The 13,521-nt window shown below is 45.7% G+C and overlaps 1 protein-coding gene across 2 annotated transcripts in view; it reads right to left on the bottom strand.

Moving 5' to 3' along the window:
• PRKCB (protein kinase C beta) overlaps nucleotides 1-13,521 on the bottom strand; it is a 301,234-nt gene that overhangs the window by 142,334 nt on the left and 145,379 nt on the right. For both annotated transcript variants that reach the window (XM_012780169.2, XM_012780168.2), the window contains exons 4-5: nucleotides 1,864-1,975; nucleotides 481-609 (exon numbers count right to left, since the gene is read on the bottom strand). In XM_012780169.2, the coding sequence (XP_012635623.1) occupies nucleotides 481-609; nucleotides 1,864-1,975 (241 nt within the window). The remainder of the gene's footprint in view (nucleotides 1-480; nucleotides 610-1,863; nucleotides 1,976-13,521) is intronic.

Raw genomic sequence — 13,521 nt, 5'->3', positions numbered from 1 at the left:
CCCAGGCCAGCGCAGGCGAGTTCCAATTATGCCTGAGCTTCCTGTGTCACAGCCAAGAGTGTCTGATGGACAACACCTTCCTCTCCCCGCTACCCCACCGTTGCCTCACTGCATCTCCCCAGCAGGCTGTACCACTCCACTTTCGGTGCTTATCATCAAAACTCTGTTTTTCCCCCTGGGCAAGTTCGGGGAAGAACCAAGCTTCCCTTCTCTGCTACCCGAATGTTAGAAAATGGAATGGCATACCCCAAAAGACACAGAGAGAAAGAGCGGGAAAGAGAAGGGGAGAAGCCAGGGGACTCGGATGGCCACTCGAGGGGCTTGAGCCAGCCCGAGGCACTGAGGATGTAGCTTTGTGTCTAAGGAGGCCACGGCAAGGAGGGACTGCCATGGGGGTCACGGTGCCCCCAGCCCCTGCAGCGCCCCATCCCTCCCCTCCTCAGCACACAGGAGCCAGGCAGGAGCCCCAGGGCCACCTACCAACGACGATGAGGACTTCCCTGTCGATGTGCGCCTGGATGTAGATGCGGCCGCGGCGCTCCGTGTGGTCGGTGCCGCAGAGGCTGGGGACGTTCATCACGCAGCGCTTGTGCACGTTCATCATGCAGGCTGCGGGGACAGAGAGAGCGGATCAGGCTGGCCCAGGCCAGGGGCCACAGAATTCCACTCCACCCCTCCTGTCCCCTCCTCTGAGGCAGCTGAGACCCACTTGCCTGGCCAGGACCTCATCAGAAGGGCTTCTCCAACTCTGACGTTGAACTTGTCCGTCCCCCACCGAAGGCCAAGGGTGCAGACTGAAGCAGGCACCCGCACCCTCCACACCCCCAAAGGCACTGAAGCCAGCATCACCATCGTCAACGCCCATGGGCCACACTAGTGAGGGAAGCAGGGGTGGGGGTAGCGGGGACTCGGCCAATGGGGGGACCACGGTGGCCCCCACTCAGGCACAGCCATACGAGGATGCCCACCTAAAGTGGTCAAGGTTTCCCATGTCTCAAGATAAGCAGGGATCTCAATTTTATGTGACATCTCCCGATTTTTAAATACTGACGGCTAATAGGTTGGGTTTCCTGGAAAGAGGCTGAGAGGGGGCGTTTTGCACAAAACTTTTGGGGGGTCCTCTGGGGGGAGGAGCTGGCCTGCCACATGGGTGCAACAGAAGCCAAGATGACTCTTCACAGTTGTCCCAAACGGAGACAAGTGGTTCAGGCCTCTGCACAACCGAACCAGCCAGTGGTTGGCCATGAACCACCCCCAGAGGGGCCCCCAGCCCCTTTTCATCATGTGGAAAATTCCCCACAAAGGGACACCACTGTGAACTCGCAGTAACAGGCACCTGGGCTGACCACAGTGCCCACCACAACTGATTACAAGGAAAAAATTTAGCCCCAGGGGAAGGTGAATGAAATATGTGTATAAACTGCTCTGGCCTGTTGATGCAATGATGTCGCACGTGTTACGTGATAAACATAAGTTCGTAGATTGCAAAACCAGGAAATGAGTTATGGGGAGAGAAAGGGGAACCCCCTGGCACCTGAGCCCCAGCCAAGCTCCCACCCACCCCTGTCTCTGAGGCAGGAGCATCGCCCCCACGCTGGGAACCCACGTGTGGTAAGCCCCGCCCACATCAGCTAAGCCCCGCCCTGCCCCAGAGGGCTGCCTCGCAGAGCCATGAGCTAAACAAATGGTAATTGTTTTAAGCCAATACATTTGGGGGTGGGAGGATCATTACGCAGCAATAGGCAACGGCTACACCAGCGCCACCCAGGACTAGGGAGAAGGTGCTGCAGTCTTGGACCCCAAACCATGAGGAAGCAGCCCTGGTGCCAGCAGCAGAGGCTGCCGGAGAGAAAAAGTACTTACTGTCACATTTCATCCCCTGGTGGATGAGTCCGTACAGCAGTGACCCACAGTGGTCACAAAACGTGGGGCTGGAGTATGTGTGGATCTTAAACTTGTGTTTGCTCCGTGGGTCCTAAGGTCAAGAGAAACGACAAAAGAGGCCGGTGTCAGCGCGGCACGCTAAGGATTCACACTGCTTTGCGTTGAGTCATCAGAGACTCATACCTGGGGAATATGAGTTCCCCATACCCGTTCATCCGGCCTGCTGGGACCATCGCCGGAGCCCTGTGCCCAGACATGGTGCTGGATAAATAGCCATTGAAGAAATGAATGACGAAGACAGACGATGGCTCCCCTTCCAGCCCCAGCACACATTCACCCCACCTGCACACTCTCCTTCCAGGCCCATCTGAGAACCAACCTACTGGCTCCTGCCTAGAGCAAGGACTCCAGAGATGACAAAGCAAACTGACACATCAGTGAAACAGTCCTCCTTGCTCCTATTTCTCCCCCACCCTCTTATTTGCCAAGCAAGCTTCTAGAGTATCAAAAACCCAAGTGTGGGCATGAAACATTTGACAATTAACAAATGACATTGACAATTCCTCATTACCTATGGAATAAAGTTCAAAGCCCAATGAGTAGTCTGCAAGTTGTGGCTGAGACTGTGAGTTTTCCACCAATATCCATTCTTCCCTTTAATATTAATAATAGGACCCTTGAGTGTTAGCAGAGAGCATGGACGCCCAAAGAGAGACTACATTTCCCAGCTTCCCTTGCAGCTTGATGGGGCTGAGTGCCAGCCAATGGGATGCGTGTGTTCCAGGGTCGTCCCTCAAAAGGAATGTGCGTGAACCTCCCTGGCCCCTTTCCTGCTTCCCACAGGCTGGAAGGCAGTGAGAACTGGAAGTGACCACCTTGGACCCAAACTTGGAGCCATGTGTGGAAAGAACAAAGCCACCCTGGTCAGCTTTGGACTCTGTCCCTCGACTGACACCTGAGGAAAAAAATTGAAACCTAATTTCTCTCTTGTTTAAGTCACTCTATTTTGAGGGCTACTTCTCACAGCAGCTTACCTGGCTCCCTAACTGACAGACGCCCTTCCCAACCTGGCAGTACAAGTTAAAGGTACAAACTTGGGAAGATAAACCACCTGGGCTCTTCTTAGCTGTGTGACTTTGGGCAAGTTATTTGATCTTCTTGTGCTTCCATTTCTTTATCTGTAAACTGGAGGTAATGATAGCACTCACCTTATAGGACTATTGGGAAGAACAGATGAATTAACCTGTGTAGAGATCTTAGCACCACCTGGCACACAGCAAGCGGTATAAACTTATGAATTGTTATTATTACTACTTTGCCAGTGTGGTGCCCAGCTATGCCTCAGCACACAGAGCTCTATTTCCCAGCCCAAAGTTGCTTTCTTTGTTAAATTGTACATTGCCAAGGCTAATAACGTGGATTATAGATTCCAGCCCAGGGCTGATCTGACACCCCAGCCAGGGGTGAGGAACCTGTGGCCTTCTAGATCCTTAAGTGTGTGGTCTTTCGAGTGAATCCAAATTTTACAGAAAAAATTCAGTCAAAAGGTTGCACCTGCAGGCTCCCCACTCTGAGGCTCCTAGCCTTTGCTAAATGCTACCTATTTCTTCCCTCATTCATTCATCCATCCACATGTATTTACTGATGCAGGTGCAGGTGCCTCCTTTAATCTTATATTCTAGTAACAGAGATAGAACATGAATGAAAAAGTAAGCAGATAAATGGGCATAATACGTATACATCATTTTATGTGCTATTAAAGTGATGTGTGTTTCTCCCCTAAGAAACTGTTCTTTTCAAAATTTAAAAATAATCCTATACCTACTAGATTTGCTACAATTTTAGAAAATTAAAATGGGCAATACCAAGTGTTAGTGAGGAGAGAACATAACCGGAACTCCCCTAGGAAATCCTACTTCTAAATGAAATGAAAACACATCCATAAAACCTGTACTTGAAGGTTTATAGCCACTGTACTTAAAATAGCCCCAAACTGGAAACAACCCAAATATTGTTCAACGTGTGAACAGATGAAGCGTGAGACATCCACACAATGGAATACTTTTCAGTAATAAGAAGGAATGAGCTACTGATACACGCAACAGCATCCGTGAACCTTGAAAGCATTATGCTAAGAGAAAGATGGCAGACACAAAGAGCTACCTGCTGCTGGATTCCATTATATGATGTTCTGGAAAAGGCAAAACTATGGTGACAGAAAACAGATCAGTGGTTAAAAGGGGTTAGAGGTGGAAAGGGGATTAACTATAATGGGGAAGAATGCAGGAACTTTTTATTTTATTTATTTATTTATTATTATTATTATTTTGGCGATTGGAATGGTCTATATATCAACTGTGGTGTATTTTACTATTTTTTAAAGTGCATTTTACAGCATGAAAACTATATCTCAATAAACCTGATCTAAAAAATCTTCAGTCACTGCAGGCTTTGATTGCCTTGCATCTTCTTAATGAGCTACTAAGTTTCTTTCATGACATTCCCTCCTTCTGCAGTCAGCCAGATGAAGTACCAGCCCTTGTGCAGTTCTGGATGGCCAAGTTTGAGAGGCCAGGTGTGTTCTGCTCTGGCAGCAGGACCTTGCAGCACTCTCAGCATGCAAAGGGACCCCAGCAGCCACCTGTCCTGCTCAAGGATTGAGGTCCTACCCTACTAACAACAGCAGGGCTTGGAAATCGCAAAACAAAAACTAAAAGGCTCTCAATTATCAGCTGAACCAGTCATGTCTCCATCACTGGACAAGATTAAGTGAATACATCAGGTTCCTAGAAAAAGAATCCCCCTGCTCCGTGTCATTGGGCAGGAGTCCCCAACCCATGATGAGTTGTATAATTATTTCATTATATATTACAATGCAATAATAATAGAAACAAAGTGCACAATAAATGTAATGCTCTTGAATCATCCCAAAACCATCCCACCACCCCTGGTCCATGGAAAAATTATCTTCCATGAAAACAGCCCCTGGTGCCAAAAAGGTTGGGGATGCTGTCATGGAGCACTTCCCTTTGTGCCTCTTGAGTATTCACAAAGCTGGAAAAGGAGTGCTTCAAATCCACCTGAAAAGAAACCCCTGCTCATAATTGACACTGGCCTGTAGGGGGAGCTCAGGGCTTCTCTCACTCCCCTTAAGGAGTCAGAGAGCTGATCTGGTTGGTTAGATTCCAAGACAATGATTGGCCCGGTCCCAGTGGGCGGAGCTTGCACAGAGGTTAAAAGGCAGTCACCATCTTTCTTTTCTCTCACATCCTTCGCCTCTCCCAGGAGGCTGCTGGATCCAGTTCTCATGATCTTGCCTTGAGATGGTTGGTGGCCTGGGCCAGCTCCACTCCGAGCCCTGGGGCAAATTCTCTCCTTTCTCTTGGCTCTGGTGGTCCCTTTTGGGTTCCCTGCTGTGTTGACTTCATAGAAACCAAGACTTATGTTTGAGTCGGGGTTTGAATTTCCTTAGACCTACCTAGTATAGAAGAGAGGAGTCCCCAAAGGCCTCATGAGCTCTACTTTAAGATTTGGGGCAAAATCCCAACTAATAATAATTCACCTCTGTTGGTTTTGCACTTTTCTACATGGATATATTTCCTTGGGAAAGATCTCGAGGAGAAGGATTCAAGCATTTCTGACCAAATATGATCAAGAACCTTCTCCACCTCCACATATGTCTTTAACAATAGTGGATACCAAGTGGCCCAGAGAATGGGAGGGGAAAAGAAAATAACGCCTATCGAAAGCTGCATGTGGATGCTGGGTGTCTCACACGCACTCTCTCCAGTCTTCATAATACGCAATGTAAAGGAGTTATTTGTTCCCATTTTAAGGATGATGAAACAGACATGTTTTATGAGAGAGCAACTTCACCAAGGCCACTCAGCTGGCTGCTGCAGACGTGGGGTCACAAATATCCATTCAGTCTGTCAACACATGTCTAGGTGCTGGGATGAATGAGTCAGAAAAGGTCTCTGCTACCAGGCAGCTTACATTAGATAAATGAATAAATAAATAATATTACTTCAGAAAGTGTAAGTGTTGATCTGAAAGTTACTCTCTTTTCTTTCCTCACTATCAACTTTATTGACAGCGATTTTTTCAGGTGTAGCTAAAATTGCATTTCATTCATTCATTCACCTAGCAAATGTTTGTGGAGGGCCAGATTCTTCCTAGGCATTGAGGATACAGCTGTGAACAAAGGAGAAAGAATGTCTGCTCTTATGGAACTTACTTTCTAATCATAGAAACAAAAAAAGAAAGAAACAAATGTCTTGCCCTCCCAGATCTTCCCCACGGTAGCATTTAAACCACTGGGTTGTAAGTGCATGTTTAATTGCATCTCCAACACTTAACTGCAAGCAACATGAGAAAACTTTGCTCACCGTTACATCACCGGGGCATATATCATACTTGGCATATACAAGGTGCTCAGTAAACATTTAATAAGTGAGAGTTAACATTTATTGAATATTCACTCATGCTGGTAACTGTTTTAAGGGATTTATCTGGCATTAACTCATTTGCTCCTCATGACAGCCCTATGAAGTATGTAATACTTAAGGCCCCCATTTTGCAGATGAGGAAACCAAGGACTAGGAGGTGAAGTAGCTTGCCCAGGGCAAGCATAGCATTTCACACAGTGGTTGACACGTAATAAGAGGCCAGTGAGTTGTGGTGGCAGCTGTAGGGTTGCAATCATCACTGTTAGCCACTGAGAGCCCCTGCGCCAGGCATGTGCTATTTTAGGGAAATGACTTAGGGTTGTGCAAGGCAGATCAGAGCTAGATGGGAGACAGAAGGGCCAAGTAGGAAAGTAGCATGGAAAAGTTGACTTCTTTATGGTTTATGTAGAGGACATTGGCGCCTCCCTCAACCTCATTCTGCTGCCTCAGCCTCTACAAGGGATCACACCCACCCCCCATCCCTATCCCTCAGAACATCCAGACAAACCAGGTCATTCTCAGTTGATTTTACCCACTTCTGTCCTGCCACCTGGGAGAGCTTGGAATAAAGCCAGCCACACTCCCATACCTGGGGTTTTCGTGACTCCACGATCCTCAGGGAGACTCTTTCAGGGTGCCTAGCCATGCCTGCCCAAGCCCAGTGCCATCTCTGAGACGGGTGGCTCCCAACCACCACACTCACACTTCGAGACACCCACACTCCCTGGGCATAGCTGACTGGAGCAGAGGTGGACGCTTGGCTCAAGTGTCACATACGCTAAGCAGCTGGGACACAGGTAATCAGTCCCAAAGCTGGCAGACATGCAGCTCCGGGGCTGCAGTGGCGGGGTTCTTTCGATTGACAAATCATAACTGTATACATTTATGGGGTACAATGTGATGCTTTGAAATATGTATATAATGTGGTGTGATTAAATCAAGCTAATTAACATATTTGTCACCTGGATTACCTATCATTTTTTATGGTAAGACATTTGAAATTTACTGTCTTAGTTATTTTGAAATGTACAATATATTATTATTGACTAATGTCCCCTTGCCATGCAATTGATCTCAAAACCTATTCCCCCTGTATATATGAAACTTTATGCGCTTTGATCAACAACTTTCCATGCCCTCCCTTCCCACCCCTCCAGCCTCTGGTAACCATCACTCTGCTCTCTATTTCTATGAAATCAACTTTATTAGATTCCACATATAAGTGAGATCATGCAGTATTTGTCTTTCCATGCCTGACTTGTTTCACTTAACATAATATCCTCCAGGTTCATCCATGTTATTGCAAAGGACAGGAGGTGCTGACTTTTACAGTGGGTTCCCAGGAGCAAAGAGAAACAAAGAGAAAGGTCACATGACCCCAGGGACAGAGCTCCTGGTTACCGTCTGGTAGGGGCTTGGTCCTGCCTTCCAATTCCATCTGCCTCCCTGTGTCCTCTAAATGTTCTCCTTTGTGCTTCAGCCAATCCAGGTAGGCATGTCACATGGGAGCAGGGGTGAGAGTCAAAATATTGCAACGGCTTTAGCTCAGGCACTGCAGAGCCTGGCTGTGCTGGGAATTAACTCTTTAGTTGCCAGGCCACGGAGAGCCAGGTTGGGAAGAGCCGGCGGACGTAGGTGTGGATGAGTGGAAGGTGGCAGGTTTCAGCTCAGAGGGCTCAGAGGCTGTTTACCAATCTGCTTAAAAGTATTTCAGTGTTTTCACAACTGGTATGGCAGAGCCAGTGCATGCAGGTTAAATGTCAGTCCTGCCTTTAACCGAAATCCATTCCCTTCCTGGCCTCAGTGGCTGTTGGTCTGAGCCTGAGAATCCTCACAGCCTCTAAGTCAGAACTCTCCCTCTGGTCTGGTTTCGATCCCCTTCAAAGGCACAGCTTCTGCCTGTGCCCCAACCCCAACCCCCAGTCTCATGTCACAGTCAGATCCTCCCAAGATTCCCCCAACCTGGGCCACACTAGCTGGACCCCTCTAGGCCACCTGGAGCCTGTCCCATCCCTGGCCTGGGTCCTCCTTCAAGCTTAGAGGTCACAATCTGGAAATTGTGACCATGGGCCAAACCGAGCCTGGTCCACGGGGTGCTTCTTAAAAATCTGAATTAGTTGACTATATTAAAAGTCATGGAATGCCAGTTAAAATATAAATTTCTGGCTCCTTTTTTAAGAAGCCATGAGTTGCGACATCACTGGACACACATTATCGTGGGCTGGGCAGCAGTTGCCCCGTTAGATAAGGGATGAGCTTTTCAGTTTTCTACAGCCCCCGCCACTCCCAGTTGTCTTCCACTAGGCCCGCTTCACTCTTTTCCCTTCACCGCCTGGTCCCTGTAGGAATTTAGGATGGTGACCTCTGCCAGACTCCCTATCCTCTTGCCCACCGTCCTTCGGCTGGGATTCAACCACATGTGAACACGTCCCCTAAATTCCCAAGTGAGTCCGTCTGGCTCAGTGTCAAATGCTCTCGGAAACAGGTCGAAACTCCTGCATCCCTCCCCCAGCATCACCCCTCCATGTGCAGCGTCGCTGGCCATCTCTCCCACTCCTGGGATGGGGTTTCCACAGGATCCTGGCAAGATCCCTCTTCCCATTATGTCATGTTGAGATTTTATCTTAGTACTAGGCAAGCTTGGATTTCCAAGTTTCCTTTCACTTCTGGTCCTGATTCAAGACCAGAAGTGTTATTTCTGAATAACACCAACAGAATAACAACAACTGTGACTTTTACTACCTCTGTAAGTTGAGCACATACTGCCTCCTAAGCGCTGTGCTAGAATGTTCTAGATCTGCAGTCCCCAAAGCCCAGGCCATGGACTCGTGCTGGTCCATGGCCTATGAGGAACCAGGCCGCACAGCAGGTGAGCGGCAGGTGAGTGAGGGAAGCTTCATCTCTGTTTACAGCCGCTACCCTTCACTCACATCACCGCATAAGCTCCACCTCCTGTCAGATCTGCGGTGGCATGAGATTCCCATAGGAGCGCGAACCCTACTGTAAACTGCACATGCGAGGGATCTAGGTTGCTCCTTATGAGAATCCAATGCCTGATGATCTGAGGTGGAGCTGAGCTGGTGATGCTAGTGCTGGGGTGTGGCTGCAAACACAGATGATCATTAGCAGAGAGGTTTGACTGCACAATAAATGTAATGCACTTGAATCATCCCAAAACCATTTCCCACACCCTCACTTCATGGGAAAATTGTCTTCCATGAAACTGATCCCTGGTGCCAAAAAGGCTGGGGACTGCGACTCTAGATCATGTCATTAAATTCCCATAATACCCCAGTGAGGGAGGAGATCTTGTTATCTTGGTATTCCAGATGAGCAAACTGGGGCTTAGAGAAGTAACCTGTCCAAGGTCACAAAGCAAGGAAGTGGAAAATCTGGGACTAGAATCCAAGTCTGTCAGACCCCAGAGGTGCAGCCGGCGGGGCGGGAGCCCTTCGGTGTCACCTGGCTGCCTCCCTGCTTCCTCAGCCTTCTCAAAGGGTCTCCCACCCAACAGGGGGTTGCAGGTGATGACACTTTTCATCTCACACAAATGCAGCACCAGCCGGTGACAGGCCACTTGGGGTCCCTCCACCATGCCCAAACCAGAATCTTCAGGGTGACCACCAATCCCCAGCACCAAAGGACAGGCTCATCCCAGCTCAGCTGCTTCAGGTCATCAGCTGACTCCAGACAAGGGCAGCTAAGGAGGAAGGAAGCACAGGTCAGAGACCAAAGAGAAAAAAAATCTTTAAACCTCCAAGTCAAAACCTGAAATAGCCTCTCTCAGTCTGAATGGGCTGTGTGGCTTTGTCCACAGGTGGGCTGAAATCTGGCAGGAAGAGGGAAGCTGAAAAGGAGCCCACAGACAAAGAAAACACAGCCCAACAGTGTCCTCAGAGGAGGAAGTAAAAGCAAACTGCAAATTTAGACTGTCATCCCTGGACATTCACAGGCCATGAAAGTCCCTAAAGATACAATTCTTTAGGTACACAGGGGGTAGGTGGGCAAGGCTAAACCAAAGATCCCAGTTGGAAATACCCTCAGAACAGAGAGAAATTAAGAAGCACAAGCTCTGGCATTAGCTGTGTGACCTCAGGCAAGTGACTTAACCTCTCTGAGTCTCTGGTTCCTCATCCATAAAAATGAAGATGATAACAGTACCCACTTCATAGATTAGTTGTGATGCTAAAGCTCTCAGCACAATGTCCTCCCCCCACAGGCAAGTTCTTCGATTTTATTATTCCAAAGAGAAAAAATAATCATGGCGACACTTCCCAAACTTCCATCACGAGCACTCATAATTTTGTATAGCTACATTCCACCTATAGTGTTATTTACAGGTGGACTTACTTGGCACTTTTCTTCAACTCAGTGTGCCATTTTTATATAAATAAACCTATTTTAAAATAAAACTCTTCAAGAGTGTGAACTTGTAGGATTGATGTGCAAATTACATTTTTTCTAATATACCTCAAAATGAAATAGACAACTCTTAAAATGAAATTTAAAAATGTTCATCCTAACATTTTCTGCTGAGAAGCTGTAGAGAAACAGATACATCTATCCCTGGTGGGTGGACCAAATGACATAACCCTGCAGGGGCAATTTGGCACTACCTATCAAAATCACAAATGCTTTAAACAAAATTAAAAATGTGTTTTCCCTTCGGCCAAGTTATCTTACCCTGAAGATAAAACATACATGGGAAATAACATATGTATTAATACATGTTTATTCATTCATTAAAGCATTGTCTACAACAGCAAAAGATTTTAAGCAAGCTAGGTGTCATTGGCAGTGAGTTGCTTAAATAAATCAATGTGCAGCCACATAATGGAGGACTACTCAGATATTATGAAAAGAAGGATTGGGAAGTTCTCTGCATTAATATGGAAAAATCTCAAGGATATATTTTTTAAATGAAGGCAGAAAAAAGAAATCAAGGAACTGGAGCCTGTATGTTGTGCGCTACCTTTTGCATGAGCAAGGGAGGTGGGTTAAGAAGGCATAGTCTTAATTACTCACACCTCTGGAAGGGTACACACAACAAAACCTAATGAAAGTGTTTATCTGTGGACGCAGGAGACAGCAAAGCAGAGAGAGAGTAAGACTTCTCAACATGTGCCTTTCTATAGTTTTGATGGAAAGTGGAATATTTTAGGGTTTACCTGTGCATCACAAAAATCCCACCATATTGAGCAGCACACCAATACTGACATGCCCTCAACTACGGAAAAAAAAAAAAATGGCCCAAAATTTCCAAGAGACAAAAAAAAAGCAGGGAAACCTTAATTGAGAATGGGTGGACTGCGATTTTGTGAATATGAAGTGTGTATAATGTTAGAAGCTGTAATTACACACGCACGGCTCAGTTGAAAAGAGGACACTATAATTTGGTGACGATCTTTCATTGTGTTCCTGGAGAAGAGAATGAATAGCACTGATAGCGCTATGCTTCTGATGATGGCTCCCGTCCTGTGTCCTGCGACACACCATGCCTTCTTCTAACCAAATAAGTAATTGTTCGATCCGAAGGACAAGCTTCTATTGTGTAAACTTTGGTAGAATTTTAAATGTGATTTCCTGGGTTTGTATCTGCATTGTAGTCAATGTCAACGTTAGGGGCTAATTCATAGCCACATTCAGACTTAACTCCGACTCTGGCAGTTATTAGCTTTTTGACTCTGGGGTAAACGATTTAATCCTATTACATTTTTCTCTCCTCATATGAAAATGGCATAACAATGGTATAATGATATAACACTTAACTCCTAGGTTAATGAGGGAGTTCAGAGTGAGATACTGCCTAGAAAATGCCACGGTGAAAATAAACATTGAATACATGTTCATCATTATCATTAATTATCTGTGTTGTTCTTTGCCTATTTTGAAGTTCAAGTTTGTTTCTTTCTAATTATTTACAACAAAGTTTACTGTATGTTTATTAAGGATATTGACCATTCGCCTATGATATGTGCGGTAAATGTTTTCACAGTTTTTCACTTGCCTTTTAATTTTGTCGGTGTTCTTTCTTCAATATATAACACGTGTGTGTGTGTGTGTGTGTGTGTGTGTGTGTGTGTGTGTGTTTAAATAAAGTGCAGATTTTTCTTTTTTCCTTTATGGTCTCTGTCTCTGCTGTCATATCTAGAAAGTCCTTCTTGATAGTTCCTTTTACAGTCCCTTTGCAGTTTTACCTTTTTTACATTGAAATAATTATTTTCCTTGGAATTCATTTTAGCATGAGCTCTGAAAAAGACCTTCATTTCTTTTCTTAATGTTTAGCCAGTTGTAACAACAAATGTACGCTATGCATCTTTTCACTGCTGGCTTGAAATGTCTCTTTTATCATACACTAATTTCTTACATACCCTTTGTTCATTTTTAAATTTTTCTCTTACGCTCCACTGATCTCTCTATTCCTGCCTCTGTACCATACTATTATAATACGTCAAAGGTTTATAAGATCTCCAGATCTAGAAACATGTATATTATACTCACCCACCCACCGCCCAGCATTGCTGTCTGCTCTCAAATTTTTCTCGGTTATTCTCATCCATGTATTCTTTCCAGATCATATTAGAAATGTCCATCTTTGCCTGCCCTACTTATTGGTCCTTCTAGAAAAATTCCAAACCTACAGCACTAGCTCAGTGGGCAAGAGAGCATCTGACCTCATGTTTCCAGCCAGTGCTGAATGGACAGAGGTCTGGTCAGTGATGTGCAATTTATGAAGGAGGAACTGGGCCAATCAGAATTTAGAATAAGAAACTGTGCCAGAGCTGGGTGCTGTAGATGAGGGGGTGCTGTAGAACGAGGAGTGGGGAGACAGGGGGACAGAGACAGAATCCTTATGTAATTTGAGCATCCCATTATGTTTTTCCAGAAAAAAATATTTCCCCCTAATGGATTTCCCTTATGGATTTTATCTTCTTTATTCTTTTACTCTTCTTTATTGCTATTGTAACTGGGAATTATTCTACTTTATTTTAACTGGCTGTTGCTAAAATACAGGCTATCGTCTGTATTTTAGTATTATAGTCATTTATATATTTATATTTATTTTATTTATATATTTATGTATTATAGTCATTTATATATTTATTTTACAGCCAGACACTAGTGAAAATACTTGACAAGGGATGTTTGATTATTCCCTTGGGTTTTCCTAGTCAACAATATTAATGTT

The sequence above is a fragment of the Microcebus murinus genome, chromosome 19 (genome assembly GCF_040939455.1).
Source record: "Microcebus murinus isolate Inina chromosome 19, M.murinus_Inina_mat1.0, whole genome shotgun sequence".
Classification (NCBI taxonomy): Eukaryota; Metazoa; Chordata; class Mammalia; order Primates; family Cheirogaleidae; genus Microcebus; species Microcebus murinus.
This window is presented reverse-complemented; position numbering and strand designations above follow the sequence as displayed.